The 27,790-nt window shown below is 42.6% G+C and overlaps 1 protein-coding gene across 1 annotated transcript in view; it reads right to left on the bottom strand.

The window, feature by feature from the left end:
- Window positions 1-3,444, bottom strand: part of PALM2AKAP2 (PALM2 and AKAP2 fusion) — a 511,493-nt gene extending 508,049 nt beyond the window's left edge. The window contains exon 1 of the mRNA XM_061426455.1: window positions 3,301-3,444. Coding sequence (XP_061282439.1) covers window positions 3,301-3,305 — 5 coding nt within the window. The 5' untranslated portion in view covers window positions 3,306-3,444. The remainder of the gene's footprint in view (window positions 1-3,300) is intronic.
- Between the last annotated feature and the right edge of the window lie 24,346 nt (window positions 3,445-27,790).

Genomic DNA, 27,790 nt, shown 5'->3' with positions numbered 1-27,790 from the left:
GCCTTAGCACATGCTGTTTTCTCAGCCCAGAGTGCTTCTTCCATCTACTCTTTAACCAGCCAATTCCTACATTAGATTCTCCTTTAGATGTCACATTACATTTCAGTTCTTCAGTGGGGCTTTGCTAACCCCCTCAGTTCAGTTCAGTCGCTCAGTCGTGTCCGACTCTTTGCGACCCCATGAATCGCAGCACGCCAGGCCTCCCTGTCTATCACCAACTCCTGGAGTTCACTCAGACTCACGTCCATTGAGTCAGTGATGCCATCCAGCCATCTCATCCTCTGTCATCCCCTTCTCCTCCTGCCCCCAATCCCAACCCCCTAACCTATATCCTCATCATTTTCTCTGTGTTTTTTCCTCCATGGCATTTATTGCACTTTACCAGTCAATTCTAAAGGAAATCAACCCTGAATATTCATTGGAAGGACTGATGCTGAAGTTCCAATACTTTGGCCCCCTGATGCGAAGAGCTGACTCATTAGAAAAGACCCTGATGCTGGGAAAGACTGAAGGCAGGAGGACAGCAGATTGAAAGATTGAAGGGGACAGCTGAGGATGAGATGGTTGGATGGCACCACCGACTCAGTGGATATGAGTTTAAGCAAGTTCCAGGAGTTGGTGATGGACAGGGAAGCCTGGTGTGCTACAGTCCATGGGGTCGCAAAGAATCAGACCCCAGTGACTGAACAACAACATAGATTCATTTGTGTTTACTGGTTTAACATTTATCCCTTCATTAGACAATGAACTCCAGGCAATAAGAATCATGACTGCTTCACTGACCAGTGCTAACCTCCACAAATACTTGTTGGTTAAATGAAAAAATAAAAGAAAGACATGAATTTCATTCCCTCTTTTATTATTTTTTTTTCCATAAACCTGAGTTGGATACAGTAAGAAAGGAGAATTGAGTCCTTATCTCACCCACATTTAAGGCAAGCTGTCCTATCTAGGATGAGTTTTGGAGCTGGTTTAGATTGAGGGGAAGGACAGGAAGTGGCAGGTGGGAAATTTCAAGGTAGGACAAAAAAAAGGTGGTATTCTGAAAGGGGAAGTAAAGAGTTATAAAGCAAATCATACGATTGATGCAAAGGGAGCGAGGCAAAGAACAGATAAACAGTTGGAAATGCGAGAGGTTAACTGGGAGATAAGGAGGGCTTTGGAACGTCACAGGGGAAGGCGAAAGCCAGGACCAGGCCCATGGGGAGAAGAAGGCTGGATGAGGCCCCAGTTGGGATCCCATGGAGGGAGCAGAAGGGTATAATGAGAAAACTCTTCATTTTCAAGGAGTTCCAGGTGGGAGACAGGCACACCTGGAACTAAGCTTAGTGGGGGATGGAGAGGAAATAGAGGGAAGGTCTGAGGAGGTAAATGGACAAATCCTATACAGTTACTAAACTCTCACGCTCTAAGCCTGGCAGATGTGTTATATACATTAGAGTGTTAATGTGAAATCATAAAGATGAAAATTACTCCGCTAGCAAATAACTAGACCTACATTCAATCTCTTAAAACAGAATCTCTGGGTCAGAAAACAGCCATGATGATGGCAAGGTGACCAGTTTCTGCTCTGTATCCCCAAGCCTGCTGTGTCTTCTGGTTGCATCTACAGTGGTATCTTAAAACTGTGCTACTCTCAGTTGCCCTTGGGACAGTGTGTTTCTTTAGCAATTGTCTGAAAAACAAAGCTAGGTGCCAACCTGAGACTCCATCAGATGTCAGTGGAAAATGCTGGAGACCACAGTAGTAATAATAATATTGGTAATCGATGCTATTGAGTTTAGTTTGTGCTAGGTTCTGTTCTAAAAAACTTGGTATACACCAACGGGCTTAATCTTCACAAAAATCACATAAAAGTGTTGTTATTATCACCATTTGTTTCCAGAAATGAGGCCCAGAGAGACTAATGTCATGGCAGCAAAGTGTAAAAGGACTCAAACCCTGCAAACTGACTCCGGAGCCTTGATCATTAGCTGCTTAAATCTGCATATACCTTACAATTGACAGAGCCCTTTAGCAGAGAAAGAAACATCTGATCCTCTCAATACTTCAAAATGAGAAAGGAACATCTTTACCTCCATTGTATAAATAGGGAAACTGAGGCTCAGAGACATCAAATTACTGGTGTAGGAAATCACCAGCACAAGGACCAGCCAACGCAGAGGCTGAAATCTACAACTCCTCATTGCTAAAATGCCACACCATCGCTCACTTCTGCGTTAGCAGCCTTGTTGGTGAGGATTAAATTGCATCTGCACAATCAGATATGAAAGGACGGAGGGAACATACTAGCTGCATCTGGGGTTTATTGGGTTTGGCATGAAAGCCCTAGTACCTGAAAACAGGACATTATCTCCGGGCTGAAATATGATTTCATACAGCGTCAGTGTCAGGGAGTATCCGTGGGAACAAACCGGGAGGAGAAGCTGACCAAGTGAGCCGGTATCTAATAGCTGGCTCCCAAAATGACTCTTTCTTGGCGCCTGGCGCCTGTCAGAGTGGCTCTGCTGCGGCAGCAGCCTGGAAGAGTGACTAAAAAGCAACGCAGGGAGGCCAAGAGAGAGGAGAGAGGAATCCCAGTCCGCACCTCCACCCAAGACCTTCATTGTGTCTTTGCTGGTTAACGCCCCTCTTGCCTTCGTGCCCTCTTCCCCATGCCTCCCATGCGGTGCCCATGGTGCCAAACGTTGTAATTTAACCCTTGGCTGCTGGTCCTACTGTTCTGTCTCCTTTCTCAATTACTCCAGGAACAAATCAATTATTTGGGGGTCCTCATGGTTTCCAGTAGCCGGGGCACTGCAGCCCTGGCTCATATTCCCCACTAACTCATCATGCTTCCATTACACGCTTCATATCAAGCTACATTTGCTTCTGATCCGCAGTGACCCCCCCCCCCCCACACACACACACTCTTTTTTTTTTTTTCTGACTGCAGTCCAATAATGCTGACAAGGTTAGGAATCGGAAGTAATGGCTATTGCGGCCAACTCCCTGAGTGGCGGAAGCTTGGGGCAAGGACGGGAAAGCCTAGAACGTGCCTCCCTCTTCAGCAACATCGTCCCCTCCCGAGGCCCTGCTGGCCAAGGGGCAGCGGCCAAAACCACGCATCTCAGGTCTGGCACCCCTTGGCTCCTGCCTCCCCGGCTGCTGCTATAGAAACGCCAGGCGTACACACGGGGCTGAAATTAAACACCCATCCTGGACCGGGACCCAAGCCGGGATCAGCCGGCTGCCTCGGTCGCCATAGCAACATGCGGAGGGGAAGGCAGCTAAAGGCGCGCGCGGCGCGGGGATACTCACTCCATCGCGGGGCTCTGGGCTGCTGCGGGGTTTTCCGGCGCTGCTCGCCTCTGCTGGAGCCGGGCGCTCTGGTCGCGCCGCGCGCGCGAGGTGGAGCCGGGAGCGTCCCCCCTCCCCACCCGCAATCCCTCCTCCCCTTGAGGGTTGAAAGTGAACGCTCAGGCTCTCTCAGCTCCCAGCCTGCGAATAAAACGGGAAGCAATTGGATAATGTTGTTCGCTGGGCGCTAGACAAGCCACTCCACTTAAGTGTTTGGGGAGGGAGCGCGCCGGCAGCTGCGCGCCGGGCGGTGTGGCCACCAGCGCGCAGGGCCCGGGCGCCCGAGGCGCCAGGTGCGCCAGCGGCTCCCCTGGGACGGGCGGCGCTGCCCCGAGACGCCGGGAACCGGTGGGAGCCTGGAGATGTGCGGCTGTGGCGGGTGGCACAGCCCAGAGGGTGCAGGGAAACGATTGAGTCATTGGCAAGGTTGCAGCTCTTGTGGCTTGGAAGTTGCAAGAGAACGAAGCGCCTGGCCTCCGCAACTAGCAAGTACTGCCCACAACAGACTGGGCACAGGTTCGAAAACGCCATTGTGCCAGCTCAGCGGCCATCCAGTTTGGGTTTCCCAAGGAAAACTCCAGTTGCGCTGTGGCGCGTTAATGCGGTGTTCCATCACACTGGCGACCCCACGCCCTTCTTACCACTCCACGTTCCGCGTATTCCCGCCTGCCAGAAAGATATTGCCCAGAGTTACCTTCCCTAGTTGGTCCTTTGAAAACAACAGATAGACTGAACATTGTTTCCCAAATTACCATGGCCCCACCCCAGAGTCAATCCTCCCCGGGAATATATTCCCTTCCTACAATCCTTCTGAGAATCCTCTACTCCTAATGGCTTCCCAAGTGGGAACCTGGCTCCCATCCAGGGGTCTTGCACCTGCTGCAGTGAAGAGTGGATGAGACAAGCTTCAAGCTTTCATTGCATCTTACTCCCGGATCCCTCTGCGAGCAGGTGTCCGCTAGGTGCTGGGGATGCAGCCCTCAGCTTAGCCATCTCAGTCCTTGTCTTGGTGAAGCTCAGACTAATGTAGAAGGACAAAGTACAGAGAAAGAAACATAAATAAATAAACAAACATCATCATAGGCTGAAGATATTGCTATAAAAATTAAGCAGTAAAATGCTGTGATGAGTGTCTTAAAATTAATTTATGGGGCTTTTCTGGTGGCTCAGTGGTAAAAAATCTACCTGCCAACGCAGAAGACCTGGGTTTGATCCCTGGTCTGGAAAGATTCCACATGCTGCGGAGCTACAAAGCCCCAGAGCCACAACTATTGACCTTGTGCTCTGGAGCCCCGGAACCGGAACCGCAATTACTGAGCCCACCTGCTGTAACTAGCGAAGCCTGCAGTGCCCTAGAACCGGTGCTCTGCAATGAGAAGCCACTGCAATGAGAAGGCCACACACAGCCCCCACTTGCCACAACTAGAGAAAAGCCCACACAGCAATGAAGACACAGCACAGCCAAAAAATAATTATAAAAAATAAGAAAATTAATTTATGATGATACAGAGCTCTTGAATTTTCTAAAAAGCATTGAACTGTACATTCTAGATGAATTTTATGGTATATAAACTATATCTTATTATAGCAGTTTAAAAAAAAAATTCTGATGGAGACTCAAAGGGAAGTACCCCCCCCCACAACCCACCCTTTAAAGGACTGGCCTGAGAAGGGGAAGGTTGGGAAATGCAAACCACAGCGGGAAGGGCATTCTAAGCAGCCACCAACTTGTTTGGTGGCTCTAGACTAGACAGGGAAGAGCTCTACACACTCAAGAGACTGAAAAGAAACCAGCATAAAGTGTTCTGCGTAGATTCACTCCCTTCCTTTCCCTCTGGAAAGTGAGCCCCACAGTCAAACCCAGTGATGACTCACAGAGACATTTTGTGGGAAGAGATCCTAGATCTTCTCCAGGTTTCCATTCAGAGGATCCAGGGTGAATCTGGAGATCAGAAAACCCTTCCTCCGCCCATGTCCCTCTGCAGCTACCTTCCTATGTTTAATCTTCTGCTTCATAGTCAAGCCTCTTGAAAGGGTTGCCCATACTCACCACCTTTACATCCTTTCCTCATATTTACTCCCTATAGAATCGGAGAAGGCGATGGCACCCCACTCCAGTACTCTTGCCTGGAAAATCCCATGGGCGGAGGAGCCTGATGGGCTGCAGTCCAGGGGTCACAAAGAGTCGGACACGACTGAGCGACTTCACTTTCACTTTTCACTTTCATGCATTGGAGAAGGAAATGGCAACCCACTCCAGTGTTCTTGCCTGGAGAATCCCAGGGACGGGGGAGCCTGGTGGGCTGCCGTCTATGGGGTCGCACAGAGTCAGCCACGACTAAAGTGACTTAGCAGCAGCAGCAGCAGCTCTCAAAGAGCTGAGACCCAGCCTCCCCTAAAATGTTCCTCTTTTACTTGTGGTGTCCCTTCCTAAAGTCCTTTCATGAGCCAAGTTACTTTGCCGCTTAGACTCCAGCCATCATGTCTGCATTCCATTTTCAAGCACAAACAGTAGAAAAGGCAAAGGAAGCTTGTCAACTTCCTTTTACGGAAGGCTCCCAGAAACTGCCTCAGGACACTTTCATTTACATCTCTTTGGCCAAAATTCATTCACAGGACATTATTCAGTTTCCAGGGAGCCTGGGTGGAGCAGTCTTCAGTCTGTATAGTCATGAATATTGCTGAAAATCAGAGACTCCATGCCCAGGAAAGAAGAGGGAAATGGGTATGGGAGGACGACCAACCATCTTTGCCAAACTCCTCAGTCCTCAGTCCTCAGCTTCTGCCTCATCACGGACACTGCTCCCCCTAAAGTCACCAAGGCTGACTGCAATGCACATCTCTCCATCCTCTTCCCATGTGACTCAGGACCAGGGTTTGACATTTTGACCACTCCTTTTTGTTGTGTGTGTGTGTGTTTACTTTAAGTTGGGTTTATCGAGGCATAAGTTACACTCGTCTTTTTCAGGTGTACAGGTCTGTGAGTTCAGATACATTATGTCATGGGGTCACCACCATAGTCACAATATGGACCATTACCATCACCCCAAGCAGTTCCTCTCACTGCCTTGATAGCAAGCCCCTCCTCCCACCTCCCTGGCAACACTGAGTGGATTTTTGTCCCCATGGTTTTGCTTTTTCCAGAACCTCATGTAAGTGGAATCAATCAATATGTAGCCTTTTGTGTTTGGCTTCTCTCACTTAGCAAATGCTTTTGAGAGTCCTCCGTGTTGTTGTGAGTAGAGGTAATTCCTTTTCATTGCTAAATTGTATTACATTCTACAGATGCACCACAATTTATCTTCACCAGTTGATGGATATTTAGATTGTGTTAAATACTAATAAAACTGCTATACCCATTTGTGTACAGGTCTCTAAAGAAATGGCAACCCTCTCCGGTACTCTTGCCTGGAAAATCCCATGGATGGAGGAGCCTGGTGGGCTACAGTTCATGGGGTCACAAAGAGACAGAACTGAGCGACTTCACTTTCTTTCTTTATGTGAACATGTTTTCGTTTCTTTGGGGTAAATGCTAGGGTCACCCCTTCTGCTTTGAAACACTCTCTTCTATGAAGCCACACTGCTTCAACTCTAGCTATGCCTTACCTGCTACTTGTCTCTTAAATGCTGGGGCTCTGCTGGCTCTATCTTTAATTTTCTTTATTTGTTACTGTGCATGCCCTCCCTGTGCCATTTCATTTATTTCTGTGGCTTTATTTACCCACTGACATGGTGCTCACATTCCAAATGAAATCTCCAACCCACATCACTTTTAAATTTTAAATTTTAAAACTGAATACTCAAAGGCCATTGTAACATCTTCACAGACACCTGACACCTAATATGTCCAAAATTCACTCATCATTTTCACCTGTAAATCTCCTTCTAATATAAGAAGAGGTGGCAAGAATACACAGAAGAACTGTACGAAAAAGATCTTTACCCAGATAATCACAATGGTGTGATCATTCACCTAGAGCCAGACATCCTGGAATGTGAAGTCAAGTGGGCCTTAGGAAGCATCACTATGAACAAAGCTAGAGGAGGTGATGGAATTCCAGTTGAGCTATTTCAAGTCCTAAAAGATGATGCTGTGAAAGTGCTGCACTCAATATGCCAGCAAATTTGGAAAACTCAGCAGTGGCCACAGGACTGGAAAAGGTCAGTTTTCATTCCAATCCCAAAGAAAGGCAATGCCAAAGAATGTTCAAACTACCACACAATTGCACTCATCTTACACGCTAGTAAAGTCATGCTCAAAATTCTCCAAGCCAGGCTTCAGCAATATGTGAACCATGAACTTCCAGATGTTCAAGCTGGTTTTAGAAAAGGCAGAGGAACCAGAAATCAAATTGCCAACATCCACTGGATCATTGAAAAAGCAAGAGAGTTCCAGAAAAAAAAAAACCTATTTCTGCTTTATTGACTATGCCAAAGCCTTTAACTGTGTGGATCACAATAAACTGTGGAAAATTCTGAAAGAGACGGGAATACCAGACCACCTGACCTGCCTCTTGAGAAACCTGTATGCAGGTCAGGAAGTAACAGTTAGAACTGGACATGGAACAACAGACTGGTTCCAAATAGGAAAAGGAGTAATTCAAGGTTGTATATTGTCACCCTGCTTATTTAACATATACAGAGCACATAATCATGAGAAACGCTGGGCTGGAGGAAGCACAAGCTGGAATCAAGATTGCTGGGAGAAATATCAGTAACCTCAGATATGCAGATGATACCACCCTTATGGCAGAAAGTGAAGAAGTAAAGAACTTCTTGATGAAAGTGAAAGAGGAGAGTGAAAAAATTGGCTTAAAGCTCAACATTCAGAAAATGAAGATCATGGCATCCGGTCCCATCACTTCATGGGAAATAGATGGGGAAACAGTGGAAACAGTGGCTGACTTTATTTTTTAGGGCTCCAAAATCACTGCAGATGTTGACTGCAGCCATGAAATTAAAAGACGCTTACTCCTTGGAAGGAAAGTTATGCAACCTAAATAGCATATTAAAAAGCAGAGACATTACTTTGTCCACAAAGGTCCATAAAATCAAGGCTATGGTTTTTCCAGGGGTTATGTATGGATGTGAGAGTTGGACTGTGAAGAAAGCTGAGCGCCAAAGAATTGATGCTTTTGAACTGTGCTGTTGGAGAAGACTCTTGAGAGTCCCTTGGACTGCAAGGAGATCCAACCAGTCCATCCTAAAGGAGATCAGTCCTGGGTGTTCACTGGAAGGACTGATGCTGAAGCTGAAACTCCAATACTTTGGCCACCTCATGCGAAGAGTTGACTCATTGGAAAAGACTCTGATGCTGGGAGGGATTGGGGGCAGGAGGAGAAGGGGACGACAGAGGATGAGATGGCTGGATGGCATCACCGACTCAATGGACATGAGTTTGTGTAAATTCCGGGAGTTGGTGATGGACAGGGAGGCCTGGCATGCTGCAGTCCACGGGGTCACAAAGAGTCAGACATGACTGAGCGACTGAACTGAACTGAATACCCTGCCTGTGTGTATGTGGTTAGTGCTCAGTCAGACGTATCTGACTCTTTGCAACTCCGTGGACCTGCCAGGCTCCTCTGTCCATGGAATTTTCCTATGCTAACAACACAGATGGAAGGGTGCTTGCAGAAACCTGGGCTTTATCTTTGATCCCTAACGTCCTGACTTGCTGTATGCAGTCAGTCAGCGAGATCAATCTGGGCTACCTCCTGAAAAGTCACAAAGCCATTCTCTTGTCCTTATGTCTTATGCTGTTGATAAAATAAGCTCCCTCTTGGCCTCCTCACCTCCAGTCACATCTAGTTCCAACCCATTCAATTGAACAGCCAGAGCAACCTTTCAAAAGCACAAATCTAATCATATAATCATCTTGCCTAAAATCTTTCAATGTGCTTAATCACTCAGTCGTGTTAGACTCTTTGCGACTCCATGGACTATAGCCTACCAGGCTCCTCTCTCTAAGGGGATACTCCAGGCAAGAATACTGGAGTGGGTTGCCATGCCCTCCTCCAGGGGATCCTCCCAACCCAGGGATTGAACCCAGGTCTCCAGCATTGTAGGCAAATTCTTCACTGTCTGAGCCACAAGGGAAGCCCAAAATCTTTCAATGGGCATCTCTTTAAGATAAAGGTTAAATTGAATTGTAGGTGCATCCTAAGTTCTTGGAAGTTCAATTCAGTTCAGTTCAGTCTCTCAGTCATATGTGACTCTCCACGACCCCATGGACTGCAGCACACCAGGCTTCCCTGTCCATCACCAAATCCCGGAGTTTACTCAAACTCATGTCTATTGAGTCAGTGATGCCATCCAACCATCTCATCCTCCACCATCCCCTTCTCCTCCCTCCCTCAATCTTTCTCAGCATCAGGGTCTTTTCAAATGAGTCAGTTCTTCACATCAGGTGGCCAAAATATTGGAGTTTCAGCTTCAGCATTAGTCCTTCCTATGAATATTCAGGACTGATATCCTTTAGGATGGACTGGTTGAATCTCCTTGTTGTCCAAGGGACTCTCAAGAGTCTTCTCCAACACCACAGTTCAAAAGCATCAATTATTTGGTGCTCAGCTTTCTTTATAGTCCAACTCTCACATCCATACATGACTACTGGAGAAACCACTGCTTTGACTAGACAGACCTTTGTTGGCAAAGTAATGTCTGCTTTTTAATATGCTGTCTAGGTGGGTCATAGCTTTTCTTCCACAGAGCAAGCGTCTTTTAATTTCATGGCTGCAGTCACCATCTGCAGTGATTTGGGAGCCCCCTAAAATAAAGTCTCTCACTGTTTCCATTGTTTCCCCATCTATTTGCCATGAAGTTATGGGACCAGATGCCATGATCTTAGTTTTCTGAATGTTGAATTTTAAGCCAACTTTTTCACTCTCCTCTTTCACTTTCATTAAGAGGCTCTTTAGTTCTTTGCTTTCTGCCATAAGGAAGCTAGTGAATTGGAAGCTTTCTTGGAAGTTAGTGGATTGATTATTACAATTTTAAAAAGCAATGGAAAAATGAGAACTTATTTTACAGGACTGGCTTAGACTGTGTTAAGAGCTATAAATATGTTGTTTGCTATATTTAGCTTTAGGGGAAAAAAATTACAAGACTTTAGAGTCAAACAAACTTTGGTTAAAACTCCAGCTTGGTCATTGACTAGCTTTGTGATTTTGGACTTATTATGTCTCAGGTTTCTTTCCCTATAAAATGAAAACAATAAAACTTATCTTTAAAGGTTAGTTTGAAAATTAGATACAATATGCATAAATTGCCTAGCACTGTGCCTGGTACTGGAAGAAGGCAATGGCACCCCACTCCAGTATTCTTGCCTGGAAAATCCCATGGATGGAGGAGTCTCGTAGGCTGCAGTCCATGGGGTCGAGAAGAGTCGGACATGACTGAGCGACTTCACTTTCACTTTTCACTTTTAGGCGTTGGAGAAGGAAATGGCAACTCACTCCAGTGTTCTTGCCTGGAGAATCCCAGGGACGGGGGAGCCTGGTGGGCTGCCGTCTATGGGGTCGCACAGAGTCGTACACGACTGAAGCGACTTAGCAGCAGCAGTGCCTGGTACTTAGTAGACAATGAACAATAGCTATGCAGTAATAAGCTATCATGATCATGATCATTATTGCACTGTAACTTGCCTTTAAAATCTCAATTTAACAGCCATCAATATGTATCTTCATAGTATTGAAGAGAGGAAATCAATACAGATAAAGGTAATAGATGATCAATTTGTTTATTCTCATTGATTAAGTGAGGATGTGACACACACACACATATATACGGCAGAGCTACAAAGTAGCAGGTTATGGCTGTGTGGAACCATTAATACACACTCTGTAATAGTTTATTCATTTAAGCTAAACTCACCAAGTACTGTTAATATACCAAATACATATTTATGACTTAAAATCAATAACATAACTATCTGAAATATAGTCTAGAACTAGAAAACAGATAAAACAATAATATCATGAAGTCCAGCCCATAAATAATTATTCTTAACCTTCTTAGGGTCATAACCTTCTTAAGTATCTGATGAAAACTGTGGCCTCTTCGTCCATGAAAAACACACAAACCCACATTTTGCTTTTAATATCAGGTAGTCTGTGGACCTATGAAGTCCATCCATTGTCTATGAACCTCAGGCCAAGTTCTAGTTGTCTGGAGTTTCCAATTTGCTTGCGTATACATTGTTTGATATTTATCCCTCGATCTTGCTTTGAGAGATTATTATCACCATTTTACAGACTAAGAAACTGAAGCTTAGAGTAGTTAAACAACTGAGGTTATATGTTAGCAAGAGTCAAATTCATCAACAGAACCAAAATCTTCAGCCTCTTGGTATAAAAACAGAATGACTAGCTCTTAGAGAATATCTAACAGGATTTTTATATAGTTATAATGAATAAGCTTTAGAAACAGGAATTTTTTTCAACTGGGGACCATGGCGGGCTTCAGCAATCTGCCTGAGATTATAGGCAGAATTATGGGTTTGGGGGCAGGTGTGAGGGATAGAGAATGAGGGGTTCATACCTTAGTGTTTCATAATCCAAACCAAACAAAACTCCTAACACAACTACTTCAGATATAATTCCGAGCCTGTTTGGTGAAATGTTTTTCTGGTTTACTAGAAACAGAAACACACAATTAGAAGAGGTTGGAGAAAAACAGGAAAGGCATTATTTCAGGTAGTTGTAGTTAAAATTGAGGAAGAAAGGTGTGAAAATGGGCACAGGACAATAAAACACAACATCATTTTGGAGTCCTTCAGTCTAGGAACACACGACCCCACACATTACAGTAACTCCCGAGACCATCATAGGATAATCATGGCCAGCGCTTTGTGCTAAAGACTGCCCTGGTGATCCAGCGATAAAGGTTTGGCTCTCCAATGGGGAGAGTGGGTTTGATCTCTGGCCAGGGAACTAGGATCTCACATGCTTTGCAGCCAAAAATCCAAAACATAAAACAGAAACAATATTGTAACGAATTCAATGAAGACTTTTAAAATGGTCCACATCAAAAAAAAAAAATCTTTTAAAAAAGTAAAAACAAAACAAAATGACTAAATGGGCTTTCAAAAATTTCCATATATATTAGGCCGTTAATGTTTATACCTTGCCTAGACTGAAATTTAGTTTCTTGGAAAGTATATTCAGGATTCATCTTCACTTGCCTTCCTTGTCAGTGATGGATAAAGATATTACTATCATTTTAAGTCTACCTGGGAAGGAAGAAAATAAGAATGATCGCTTTGTCAAGCTCCAGGCACCATCCAAATATATCCACAAACCCAAAGCAAACCATTAGGTTAATAATTAAAATAAAAAACCAGCAGTCTTCTAATTTGCTTGGCATTACTGGATTTCAACTATACTCCTAGAAGTATTATGTCCTGTGGAGCTTTATGTATTTTTCATATTTTATAACAAGGATCATTCTACCCTTTTACTTTCATGTCAGTAATGTTACTATTAGAGACATTGGTATGTAGGAAAGAAATCTACCTCTAATAGAAATTGGGTATTTGTTCATCTAGAGCTGCTCATGTATGTGTATGTGAGGTGGGGGTGTAATTACGTAATTTACCGAGTTGCATTCATCTGCAGACCAGCCCCCCACCGACTTGGTTTACAGAGCCGGAATTAATATCACGGAATCACCATTATCCTTCATGTCTCACTCTTCTTTCATCATTAATTAGTTCTCTCTGAAAATATGTCACCCCAAATAGCTTCCTGTGAATCTACTAATGCTACAATTGTGACAGGAGGGATGTTAGCAAAATGCAAAGAGCTCTTTTCTTTGGTTAAACATGGGCAAACGTTATCCCTCTTTTTCATAAGTCTTCTATTGACTTCCCTCTATGTATGAGTCTGCTCAGACAAGACACTGATAGCACTGACTTCTGATTCATGGATGATTCTTGCAATCACCGTTTGTTGATGACTGGAGGGATTCTGGGGGTTACCTAGTCCAACAGCCAACACAAACTTCTATGTCTGACCTGGGACTATCCTCTGTGTTGGAATACACTTATTGTTTTCTTTTAGCTCAAAAAGCTGAAAAGGCCTATTTGTTTTTTGTTTTTAGAATCCTCTCACCCACCCACAAGATGACGTATGTGTTCAGAACAGCCCATGATTATGCGTGTACAGATGTAGCAAGAACACTTATTTCACCACTGCCAAGTCTGACCTACGATGGAAGATGAACAATGACCTCTCAGAGATAACCCAGTGACACCATGGACTCATCAAGGGGACTTTGCCAAGGAAAAGCTGCCCCTTAACCACACATGGGAGAGAAACCAGTCCAATGTCACACAAGCACACTGCTCACTGGTTAAGCCAAGAGCCAGAAGAGCTAGATGATGTTCAATTGCTATAAGGCTATGGATGCTTAATCTGGCATAATCTTTTCAGCTCTCCTATGCTGAATAAAGCTGGAAAAGGTATTTGGTTACTTGGTGGTATCTCTAAAGGTAGCTTATGTATCTCTTCATTAAATACTTTCATCTCCTGATATAAACATTAAATGTCAACATCAAAAGTAACACTGCCTAAAATTGCCCACAAGATTTTTTTTAATATAAATTTATCTATTTTAATTGGAGGTTAATTACTTTACAATATTGTATTGGTTTTGCCATACATCAACATGAATCTGCCACGGGTATACACGTGTTCCCCATTCTGAACCCCTCTCCTACTTCCCTCCCCGTACCATCCCTCTGGGTCATCCCAGTGCACCAGCCCCAAGCATCCAGTATCATGCATCGAAACTGGACTGGCGATTCGTTTCATACATGATATTATACATGTTTCAATGCCATTCTCCCAAATCTTCCCACCCTCTCCCTCTCCCACAGAGTCCATAAGACTGTTCTATACATCAGTGTCTCTTTTGCTGTCTTGTACACAGGGTTATTGTTACCATCTTTCTAAATTCCATATATATGCGTTAGTATACTATATTGGTGTTTTTCTTTCTGGCTTACTTCACTCTGTATAATAGGCTCCAGTTTCATCCACCTCATTAGAACTGATTCAAATGTATTCTTTTTTAATATGCTTTGAGGAGGATCATTGGCAAGTTGGAAAACATTTGTCTCTTCTGGAATTGGAAACTGATTTATCCTTGAAGGGAGAATGTTCTTTTGCTCTCAGGAAAATGTGAGGAGAATATTTACTTATGTGAATGCAATTAAGTACTCATTAGAATGTAAGCCTATGGGGGTGAGGATTTATTTTTCTATTTTGTTCACTTATATGTCCCCTAGAACAGTTCCCAGCACATAGTAGGCTCTTAATAAATATTTGTTGAATAAAATAATGTAAAAATTCCCCTTGAGCAAGATCTCAAGAAATTGTACTCTCTTGGACATATCTTTTGTCAGATCCAAGTCTTTACAGTTGATGGTCTCCATAGATATGTGTTATGGCTTCCTCAGTAGCTTAGTGGTAAAGAATCCTCCTGCAATCCAAGAGATGCACAGGAGATGTGGGTCCAATCCCTGGGTCAGAAAGATCCCCTGGAGGAGGAAATGGCAACCCACTCCAGTACTCTTGCCTGAAAAATTCCATGGACAGAGGAGTCAGGCAGGCTACAGTCCATGGAGATCACAAAGAGTCAGAAGCAACTGACTCTTTGTATTTCAAAACTGAAATACCATGTTATAAGGTGGTTACAAAGGTAAGGCTGAATGGAGAAACAGGAAAATCTTGCTGGAGAAGTTGATGCTCAGGCTATGTCTTTAAGGATGAATAACATTTAACCAGAAGAGCCTGGTAAGCTGCAGTCCATGGGGTCACAAAGGGTCAGACACGACTGAGCGACTTCACTTTCACTTTTAACTTTCATGCATTGGAGAAGGAAATGGCAATCCACTCCAGTGTTTTAGCCTGGAGAATCCCAGGGATGGCAAAGCCTGGCGGGCTGCCGTCTATGGGGTAGCACAGAGTCAGACACGACTGAAGCAACTTAGCAGCAGCGCATGTGTTCACATGTCTGTGTGTATCTCTGTGTGTCTGTGTGTCCAAGGAGGTAAGGAAAAGTAATGAGAAGATGTTCTAGAAAGAAGGACCAACAAAATCAAAGACAAAGAAACGGTAATCAGCAGGGTGATATCTACTTGTTTCTGGCATTTGCTGGAATGGGAGGCAAAAAAAAGGACCATAGTATCACTCCACACCAGAACCCCCTTTTACATACAATGCAGTATAATGCTGTCCCGTGGAGCTGTGCAATGCCACGGTCCTGAAGAAGGTGCTTAAGGATGAGGCTGGAGAAGGTCAGTAAAGGACCTTGCCTGCGCAGGCTTCACTAAGGGACAGGATGATGTTGGCAAACACAACACCCCTTCTTACCTCCAAATCACAAGGAGAGAACTGTAACTGGAGACACTCAGGGTCTCTCTTAGTTTAGGATAGACAGCTAGTTAGAAGCCTGCTGACACAATTTAGACAAGAAATGATAAATAGGGTAGCCATATTTAGCATGGGAAAGAGAGAATTAAGAAATACGCCAGGACACAGAAAGTGTGGGTAAGAGAAAGGCACCAAGCCCGATTCTCACGGCTCGAATGACTGACTGAAAGATGATAAGACCAACTGAGACACGGCATTCAAGAGCAGCCTTGAGGTGCCACCAGGGGATTCAGACCTCAACAAACGAGAAGCTGATCCTCATTTCCCTCTGGACTGGGACCACCTCGTATTTTGTTTTGTGACCAATGAAACACATGCTCCCTGGAGAGCTATGCAGAGAGGTCAGGAGAAAAGTAATATCTGAGGAACTAATGGAACTTAATTTTCTACCAATCTGGATTGCTATGAAAGTATGGTGTCAGAGGACTTAGAGGAAAGTGAGTGATTCAACAGATTACTCAAACATTGTGTTTTTGATTTTATGTTAAATAAGGTAAAATACTCCTCTTAGGGGAAACACACTGATTGAAACCGCCCACCCTGGCCAGGCACCATAGTAACCATTTGAGTGAGTTGTTTTATGACAGGAGATCCTGATAAGGAATACGGAACTAATAAGCCACCACCAACCGGAAGAGTTCAGGAAAGGTCGAAAGGAGACACCGCGTGTCCGTCCACTTCCCAGAATCCCTCTCACTAGCATCCATCTTGGCTGAGCGATGCATGCGCCACCAGGAAAGACTCTGAATTCAAATGATTTGCCAAAGACCACCTGGAAACTAATCCCATCACCATAAAACCCAAGACTTCGAGCCACGCGGCAAAGCTGTTCTCCTGGGTTCCCTTACCCTACTGCTCTCCACCTGGGTGCCCTTCCCAATAAAATCTCTTGCTTTGTCAGCACGTATCTCCTTGGACAATTCTTTTCCGAGTGTTAGACAAGAGCCCAGTTTCGGGCCCTGGAAGGGGTCCCCTTTCCTGCAACACTCCCAATAAGAAATCATTTGATTTTCAGGTAGCAAAAGTGCCATTATTGGAAGGATCCATAAGTTACACACCCTCCTCCCAGCCACCATTTCTCCCCTATTAAGTTTCTATTCTGGATACAATTTTTAAATATCCTCCTTTGAATCAAGTGAAGCATACCAACCTTTCCATCCCATCACCTTTGTCAGTTACACTCAATGACACTCCTTGACCCCCTCTCTTGGCTGGTGTCCTCCTCATATCCCATGAATGCCTTATGTAAACCCTTTCATCATCATTTCCTGACCTCCTCAAAATCCAACAAATTTACTTCCGTTCCACTCAAGGCAGCTACACTCGTCAGATTTCACACTGTAATGCCAAACATCAACACAGCCTATTTTTAAAGAAAAGGGAAGTAATAGTCTTATTTTACTTTCTCAGATTTCCAGAATCCATATTCTTCCATAACCACTCCCCCACCCCGCCCCTGGCACCCCTACAAACTTACTGCACAATGAAAACAGCAGGGGCATTCCTGGGTTGAGGTCGAAACCTCAGGAAAGAGATGGTGCTGTGGCATCTCCACCCTCTTCTGGCTGTCTCTCTCCCAGCCATGCTGGATGTGTGAGCCATTCCTGGGGGCACAGATTTGAGGAACAGAAGCTAAGGAAAAGTATGGGATGAGATCAGTTTATCTTCTTGCTCCCCAGATCTACTATTCTTGGTCCTGGAACTCTCAGACCATTTAGGAAAAACAGAAGTACACCCTGGCCTCTTTCCAAATGAGTGAAAGAGAATATTTCCATGCATATCTCCAATGTTGGCCCAGTGAGTATGATACAAATGCCTACCTGGGCAGTGAACTTGAGTCACTGAGAAGGTCCAAGTCTGGCTCAGGCTAAGATTTGAAGCCTATACAGTGTGCATCAGTTAAACATTTTGAAATGGAGTGATTTTGTTTTTACAGTCTTCCCCACTCCTTTTCTAACCTCTATGCCATTCTCTCAAAGATGCAGGCCCAGGATAGTTTTAGGTGAGTTTTGTAACTTAGCACACAAACACCAGGCATGTATTTTATTTATTTATTTATATTTTTATTATTATTTTTTAAAATTTTAAAACTGTTTCCTCTTTTATTTATTTTAATTAATTTATTTTAATTGGAGGCTAATTACTTTACAATATTGTAGTGGCTTTTGCTATGCTGCTGCTAAGTCACTTCAGTTGTGTCCGACTCTGTGTGACCCCATAGACGGCCTCCCACCAGGCTCCTCTGTCCCTGGGATTCTCCAGGCAAGAACACTGGAGTGGGTTGCCATTTCCTTCTCCAATGCATGCAAGTGAAAAGTGAAAGTGAAGTCGCTCAGTCGTGTCCGACTCTTCACGACCCCATGGACTGCAGGCTACCAGGCTCCTCCATCCATGGGATTTTCCAGGCAAAAGTACTGGAGTGGGGCGCCATTGTCTGAATCAGCCATGGGTGTACATGTGTTCCCCATCCTGAACCTACCTCCCACCTCCCTCCCCATCCCATCCCTCTGGGTCATCACAGGGCACCAGCCATGAGCACACTGTCTCATGCATCGAACCAGGACTGGCAATCTGTTTCACATATGATAAGACACATGCTTCATTGCTATTCTCTCAAATCATCCCACCCTTGCCTTCTTCCACAGAGTCCAAAAGACTGTTCTTTACGTCTGTGTCTCTTTTGCTGTCTTGCATACAGGGTCATCGTTACCATCTTTCTAAATTCCATATATATGCATTAGTATACTGTATTGGTGTTTTTCTTTCTGGCTTATGTCTCTCTGTATAATAGGCTCCAGTTTCATCCACCTCATTAGAACTGATTCAAATGCATTCTTTTTTTAATGGCTGAGTAATATTCTATTGTGTATATGTACCACAGCTTTCTTAACCATTCATCTGCTGATGGACATCTAGGTTGCTTCCATGTCCTGGCTATTATAAACAATGCTGCGATGAACATTGGCGTACACGTGTCTCTTTCAATTCTGGTTTCCTCAGTGTGTATGTCCAGCAGTGGGATTGCTGGGTCATATGGCAGTTCTATTTCCAGTTTTTTAAGGAATTTCCACACTGTTCTCCATAGTGGCTGTACTAGTTGTACTAGTTTGCATTGCCACCAACAGTGTAAGAGGGTTCCCTCTTCTCCACATCCTCTCCAGCATTTACTGTTTGTAGACTTTTTGATAGCAGCCATTCTGATCGACGTGAGATGATACCTCATTGTGGTTTTGATTTGCATTTCTCTGATAATGAGTGATGTTGAGCATCTTTTCATGTGTTTGTTAGCCATCTGTGTCTTCTTTGGAGAAATATGTTTAGTTCTTTGGCCCATTTTTTGATTGGGTCGTTTATTTTTCTGGAATTGAGTTGCAGGAGCTTTTTGTATATTTTTGAGATTAATTCTTTGTCAGTTGCTTCATTTGCTAATATTTTCTCCCATTCTGAAGGTGTCTTTTCACCTTGCTTATAGTTTCCTTCGTTGTGCAAAAGCTTTTAAATTTAATTAGGTCCCATTTGTTTATTTTTGCTTTTATTTCCATTAGTCTGGGAGGTGGGTCATAGAGGATCCTGCTGTGATTTATGTCAGAGAGTGTTTTGCCTATGTCTTCCTCTAGGAGTTTTATAGCCTCTGGTCTTACATTTAGATCTTTAATCCATTTTGAGTTTATTTTTGTGTGTGGTGTTAGAATGTGTTCTAGTTTCATTCCTTTACAAGTGGTTGACCAGTTTTTCCAGCACCAGTTGTTAAAGAGATTGTCTTTTCTCCATTGTATATTCTTGCGTCCTTTGTCAAAAATAAGGTGTCCATAGGTGCATGGGTTTATATCTGGCCTTTCTATTTTGTTCCATTGATCTATATTTCTTTGTTATGTCAGTACAATATTGTCTTGATGACTGTAGCTTTGTCGTATAGTCTGAAGTCAGGTAGGTTGATTCCTCCAGTTCCACTCTTCTTTCTCAAGATTGCTTTGGCTGTTTGAGGTTTTTTGTATTTCCATACAAATTGTGAAATTATTTGTTCTAGTTCTCTGAAAAATACCATTGGTAGCTTGATAGGGATTGCATTGAATCTATAGATTGCTTTGGGTAGTATATTCATTTTCACTATATTGATTCTTCCGATCCATGAACATGGTATATTTCTCCATCTATTTGTGTCCTCTTTGATTTCTTTCACCAGTGTTTTATAGTTTTCTATATATAGGTCTTTTGTTTCTTTAGGTAGATTTATTCCTAAGTATTTTATTTTTTGTTGCAATGGTGAATGGAATTGTTTCTTTAATTTCTCTTTATGTTTTCCCATTGTTAGTGTATAGGAATGCAAGGGGTTTCTGTGTGCTGATTTTATATCCTGCAACTTTACTATATTAATTGATTAGCTCTAGTAATTTTCTGGTGGAGTCTTTAGGGTTTTCTATGTAAAGGATCATGTCATCTGCAAACAGTGAGAGTTTTACTTCTTCTTTTCCAATCTGGATTCATTTCTTTTTATTCTCTGATTTCTGTGGCTAATACTTCCAAAATTATGTTGAATAGTAGTGGTGAGAGTGGGCACCCTTGTCTTGTTCCTGACTTTAGAGGAAATGCTTTCAATTTTTCACCATTGAGGATAATGTTTGCTGTGGGTTTATCATCTATGGCTTTTATTATGTTGCGGTATGTTCCTTCTATTCCTGATTTATGGAGGGTTTTTATCATAAATGGATGTTGAATTTTGTCAAAGGCTTTCTCTGCATCTATTGAGATAATCATATGGTTTTTATCTTTCAGTTTGTTAATGCGGTGTATCACATTGATTGATTTGTGAATGTTGAAGAATCCTTGCATCCCTGGGATAAAGCCCACTTGGGTCATGATGTATGATCTTTTTAATATGTTGTTGGATTCTGTTTGCTAGAATTTTGTTAAGATTTTTGCATCTATGTTCATCAGTGATATTGCCAGGCATGTATTTTAAATGAGCAAAGAGGGCCCAGTAGAGGGACAATAGAAAATCATAGGGACTATGACCAACCATGGGGACCATACACCATCTGGAAGTGGTACTCTGGACTCAACCCCAGCCAACTACCACCATGGAGGAATATAGGTCTAGTGTGTCTAGATCTTCTGAGTTTTCTCAAGGGAAACAAGAAAACACCTTTACTTTTACATAAAATCTCCCCAAAGCAAATGGTTAGTGACTACTAAAAATTTTTAAATAATCCCATGGATCAGAGGCCATATTTGCCCTTTATAATCTTTGTTTCAAGGGATCAGCTGTGATGGGTTTGAATGTTCACAAACCGCAAATGTGGATGTTTCATAGCTTTCCTGCTGAGTCACATAATTGGCTACACGGCTACCTAGGAATGAATAGGCTGTGAGGGGAAGCCTCTGGGCTTCTTTAAAAGATGCTGGTTGTTATAGAGGAGAAGTCAGGGCATACACAAGTTTTCTTGAGGGAGTTATGGGTTTCAGGATAAGTCAGAACAAGCCACTTAATGCACCTCTAAGCAGATGAGTGACAGGAAGGGAGTAAGGACACTTATGAAACTCAGAGGTGGCAGCAGTTCTGGAAGCTTCTACCCACCCTCTTCCACGCAGATGACTAGTTTGAAGCCCATTCTCTTGACTGTACGTAGGTGTGACATACAAGATGGTAGCCAGAAGCCCATATGTCCCAACTGTGAGACCCTCTGCCTAGGGTGGCATTTCTGCCTCCCAAGCTGTCCTTGAGGGCTCTTCAAACTACATTCACATTCTCCAGCCCCCTAGGCTTAACTCATGGTTCTAGTTAACGTTACAGATGATTTTTCCCCTGGGCATTCTCTTTAACTTGAGCTACAGCCCTCTGCGCCAGCATCTTAAGCAACTTACAAAGATGAACTTGACTAAGTGTGTTTATCTCCAACAACACATCACCTCCTCCCTTTGCATTTTCCATATTCATAAGCATCATTTACATAGCACTCTAACACCAAAACATTAGAAAGTGTGTAAGTCCAAACAAAACTAGTGAGCAGGAGAGAAGCTGGATCTGAAAAGTGAAATCAATCTCAAGGACCTATGAACCTCTTCCAGACTCACAATCCTCCCATGGAGATTCCTATTTCCACAGAGGGCACTTAAGGACCCAAAATATTTTAGAAGTTCCTTTCTTCATCAAATGAATCTCTGATGCTCAGATTTCAGACACTGTGACTGGTCTTGGGAAAAATATTTGGGTACAGGGTAGTCTTTCAAATAATATCAATTTTTGAATGAATATTAAAGTTCAACATAAAGGAACAGATGGATCAGATCAAATATGGCATTGTGCAAATCACTGAACTCTCCCACCCAAATTGCTAACAATTGATGTTTTTCAGAATACTTCTGGGTTTGAACTTGCTGTGCTATAAAGCAAATATGTTCTAGAATATATCTTGCTTCTGTGCCACATACCTTTCAATTTCCTTATGAAAACAAAAGAGGCCCGTGCCCCCATCTGCACTGCAGGAGCCAGGTCAAGCACCAAAGCAAGTACAGACTGCCAAGTTTAAGAGGGATGAGGGGAGGACACAGACTTGGGGACAACCTGGGGTCAGAACCAGCAAACTTGAGGAGGGGCAAGGTGAGGACACCAAGAAACCCAAGAAAAATGTTTGATCTCATGAGTGGATGAATCCGAGTACAAGGAAGTGGAGAGGGTTAGATGGGGAAACAAGCAAGTCTCAGGAGTCTTCCTGTAAGCATTCCACAGGGTGGGAGCACAGGAGAAGTTTTCAGGTGTGGTTTGTGTTGCTAATATCAGAGTTAGTGTAAAGTGTAAGCACTTCTGAAAATTTGGACAGTTTGATTTCAACACACCCATAGCCCATTCTGCCTTGCCAGAATCCTGGAGCCCATACAGACAATGGTTACTTGTTGGCAGATCAGATATTGGGAGCATTTTCTTTAGTTTTGGCTTTAATTTTAATAACTTTTTTTTCAGCTATTGAAGTGCCTCTAATAAGTCATTATCTTTTTTCTTTTATTTTTACACCATATCAAAATCTCAACCAATAAAGAAGATGTGGTATGTACATACAATGAAATATTAGCTATAAAAAAGAATAAAATCTTCCCATTTGCAGCAACATGGATGGACCTAGGGAATATCATCCCAAGGGAAGTAAGTCAGAGAAAGACAAATGTCACATGAAAGCACTTATATTTGGAATCTAAAAAATAATATCAATGAATCTATTTGCAAGATAGAAAGAGACTCACAGACATAGAAAAACAATCCTATTATCAAAGGGGAAAGAGGCAGGGATAAATTAGGAGTATGGGATTAACGTATACACACCACTGTGTATAAACTAGAGAAGCAACAGGGATTTACTATATAACATAGGGACCAATATTCAACTTCTTATAATAACCTATAATGGAAAATAATCTAAAAAACTACATGTGTGTATATACATACATAAAGTTGAATTACTTTTCTGTGTACTTGAAACTAACACAATAATGTACCTCAACTATATTTCAAGAAAATCTTAATCTGAAGACATATCCATTATTGGCAAAAATGCTAATGCTTGAGTCTCCAGTAGAAGGCTGTCTGAATAGAATGAGGTATAGGTAACTATATATATAGTAAAATATTTTAAAGTTACAGTACATCAGAACTAGGTACACCTTAGTTGTTTTTAATATATGAGACATTATCAAATAATACCATATTAGATTGAGCTTCCCTGGTGGCTCAGGTGGTAAAGAATCTGCCTGCAATGCAGGATACCAGGGTTCGATCCCTGGGTCAGGAAGATCCCCTGGAGAAGGAAATGGCAACCCACTTCATTATTCTTGCCTGGAGAATTCCATGGACAGAGGAGCCTGGCGGGCTACAGTCCATGGGTTTGCCAAGAGTCAGACACGGCTGAGCAACACACACACACACACACACACACACACACACACACACACCATCAGGGTAGAATACGAGGCATGTCAAAAGTGAAGATGATGGCATAGATTTGAAAATGGTCACTTATGGAAGATTGAACAAATAAAGAGGTACATGTGGATAATATGAGTCTGGTTTCTCAATGTCAGAAAATGAAGTAATAAATGTCAAAAGAAAAACAATAAAATCTATGGTGTTGGACTGAAATAAGAGGTTTGGTGTTAACTCACAGTTCTCAATTTATATACAGATATATATAGAGATAAATAAAGATACATAGATAAATAGATAAAATTTATAGAGAGATATAGAGAGAGATAAATAAAGATATAGAGAGATAAATAAAGATATATAGAGAGATAAATAAAGATGTGTGCATATGTAGGGGTTCCCTGGTGGTTCAGTCAGTAAAGAATCCACCTGCAATGCAGGAAACTGGGTTCAGTCCTTGGGTTGGGAAGATCCCCTGGAGAAGGAAATGGCAACCCACTCCAGTATTCTTGCCTGGAAAATTTCATGGGCAGAGGAGCCTGGCAGTATATATAATACATACACACAAACATATATTCCCTATTCCCACCCACAAAAAGAGGGCCTGGGAACAGTGATACCTCAATAAAAATCAGGATATCTAGTCCCCAGGTCTGGGTTTCTAGACATCATTCTCCACTAAAAGGGACCAGTGCTTGTTGGAGAAATGTCTTTTTCTAGAACTGGAACTGGAAAAGTACAAGATAAGCCTGAAACAATTTATGAAGTACTCAAATTACGATGGAACGTGTTGAAAGGACAGGCACCAATCTGGACTGATTTGGTTTCAGGAGCCAAGTTGAGGGCAACAGAAATAACGATAGAAACAGATTATAACCCATTGAATAAAACAGAATCCTATGAGTCAATAATAGTGGAAAGGAAAAAAATGGGGAAAAGAGAGAGAAAGAAGCTTAGCTGAATGACAAATGGGCTATTGAGAAGAGAACTTTATAGAGGAAAAACCTGAAAGGTACCATCTTAAGCAAGTGATCAAAGTAAACATCACCAGTAATGGGACCAATTGACACCCTTCTCCACCTGATGGGACACTGTGAGAAGAACAAGTATCACTTCTGTGTTATTCCGGCCAAAGATGCATAACCTGTGTTCAGTTCAGTTCAGTCGCTCGGTCCTGTCCGACTCTTTGAGACCCCATGAATCGCAGCATGCCAGGCTTCCCTGTCCATCACCAACTCCTGGAGTTTACTCAAACTCGTGTCCATCAAGTGGTAATGTCATCGACCTGTGCTAGTCATGAGGAAACACCAGGCCAAACAGATTGAGGGACACTCTACAAAATAACTGACTGATAATCTTCAAAGGTTTCAAGGTTATGAAAATCAAGGCAAGAGTGAGGAACTGTTCCAGGTGAAAAAGACATGACAACCAAGTGCAACTCATGATTGTGAACTGGGTTTTTTCCTATGAGAAAGTGTGAAAGTGTTAGTCGCTCAGTTTTGTCCAACTCTTGGTGACCCCATGGATTGGAGCCCACCAGTCTCCTCTGCCCCTGGAATTCTCCAGGCAAGAATACAGGAGTGGGTTGCCATTCCCTTCTCCAGGGGATCTTCCCAACTCAGGGATGGAACCCAGGCCTCCTGCATTGCAGGCAGATTCTTTACCATCTGAGCCACCAGGAAAGCTCTTTCCTATACAGGATATTATTAGAAAGCTTGAATGTGGTCTGAGGATTGTATAGTAATACAATAACATATAGTAATAGTAATAATGCATCTAAGTTAATTTCCCAATTTCGATAGTTGTATTGTGGTTTTATGGAAGAATGGCCTTGTAGGAAATATTGTACACATGAGACAGAGTGACAGACATAAGGCTGGCAAATTATTCTCAGATAGTTCAGGAAATGAGAGGCCTTGGCAGTATTTCCAACTATTTTGTGAGCTTATGATTGTTTCATCTGTTAAACATATGACCGAGAGACTAACACACATGCATAAAATGGGTTTCCCTGATGGTTCAGATGATAAAGAATTTGCCTGCAGTGCAGGAGACCCGGGTTCAATCCCTGGGTCAGGAAGATCCCCTGGAGAAGGGAATGGCAACCCATTCCTGTATTCTTGCCTGGAGAATTCCATGGGCAGAGGAGACTGGTGGGCTCCAATCCATGGGGTCACCAAGAGTTGGACAAAACTGAGCGACTAACACTTTCACACTTTCTCATAGGAAAAAACCCAGTTCAGAATCATGAGTTGCACTTGATTGTCATGTCTCTTTTGCCTGAAACAGGTACTAATATTTATTAAGTATATTGATCAGTTGAAAAATAAAAACATGTAATTAATCACCATTTGTTCCTCTTGGGAAACACAGTGTTGAAAAATATGTGTAAATTTCTGATTTTTCTCTCTGGTTTTACCAAAATCTTTCTCTTTTTTCTAGTACCCATACTTTTTTCTTTTCTTTTTTTTTTTAAATAGCAATAATCTCCTCTCTTCAGCCTTATTTTATAAATCCTGAACAAAGTAATTTGGGCATTATTCAACTGTTAAGAATAACCAAAATAGATGGTTGAATACTAGGGCTTTAGCTTCCTTTTAATTTTTGGTGCAAGAATTTTAACTTAGCAGATATTGGCCTGATTAGGATCATAATAAATGTACATGAAAAATGATGAGAATTTTGAAAGAAGGAAAAAGGCTCTGAGCATGAGGGTCAGAGGAAGCCAAATTGACACAAATCAGAACACATAAACAGAGAGAACATTATTAGTAGGAAGAAAAACACCAAAAGCTCTTCAACTTTGCACTCAAGTGCCAGGAACAATATGAATCCTCAGGCATACAAGCAAAGAAGGGTCATGGACATTAGACTACTGATTCTTATCAACTGCCACTGACAGAAATCACTCAAGTTAGGTCGTAGAATTGAAACTCAGATGCCACCATTGTTGCCACCAGGGTAAATTCAACTCACTCTGTTCAACCAGAGCCAAGAACCAGAAGCAGAAACGGGTGAGACCAGGCATCAGTTTAGCATGTGAGAGCCAGAGAGGCCAGTCTCCACACTCCACACTAGCCTTATCACAGGAGCCAAGAGAAGATGAGCCAAGGACCCAAGGGGTCCTGGTCCAGACAAGATCCAGGTGCACTTTAATCTACACATTTCTATGGTGGCTGTTATCACAGTGGAGCCTCAGAATGAGAGTCAAAGAATAACTCAAAGGACATACAGTAAAGTTATTAGCATACTATTTAATTATGCATGAGGGAAAACAATAATAAATTGTTTTATTTATTGTTCCTCTAACAACAAAATAAATGACTTAAATATGAGAAAGAATGAAAGGAGACAAAAATAAACAAAAAACAAACAAACAAACAAAAAACTGAGCTACTTTTGATTTCATGCTTTGGGTAAAATGCTGATCAGCTGGCAGCCAGCCAGAAGGTTGTCTGGGGATTTTTGCCCTTGGGCAGACAAATGGGTCATCAAAGGAAGCAATTTCAGTTATCTGTTTATTCTCTGGAAGACCTGGGGGGCTAACTTGGACACAGACAAAACAGGCAGTCTCTGCATTAAGTCCTGCAGTGTATCTTTGCCAGCACCTTCAACTCTAGGACCGCACCATTTCCTTATTTGAATTGCTCACTGATAATCACACAGGTAAATTAATAAGAAATCAAGAAAATTCAGATTTCAAATGAAATTAAAAAATAGAATGCATCTTCACCGTTGGAGGTGGAGGAAGTCTTGACTGGACTTGCCTCCCCACATTGAGACTCTGCCTCACCACTCTGCCCTTCCTTTTTCTCCATGGCTAACAATCTTGCCATCCTGTTTTTGTTCTCCAAGGTGTGCCTTTGCTGGCAACTCTTAAAATGACCAATTTCCTCTGGGTTTCCTGGGACTTCCCAATTTAGCACTGAAAAGTCCAGCAAGCTGAGAAGTCCCTCGATTCCAGGCACAGTGGGACACCTGGTCACCCCAGTATTTTCCCCTTGAACTATAATAATCAGGTCCATACTGCAAGGGTAATAAGATCCAAGAATGCTGTATTTTGAAGACATTTCTGGAAGCATCCTGCATTTTCCATCAAGCTCTT

Source organism: Bos javanicus, chromosome 8 (assembly GCF_032452875.1).
Source record: "Bos javanicus breed banteng chromosome 8, ARS-OSU_banteng_1.0, whole genome shotgun sequence".
NCBI classification, from domain to species: Eukaryota; Metazoa; Chordata; class Mammalia; order Artiodactyla; family Bovidae; genus Bos; species Bos javanicus.
The sequence above is the reverse complement of the archived record's forward strand: the minus strand, read 5'-3'. Positions and strand labels throughout refer to the sequence as shown.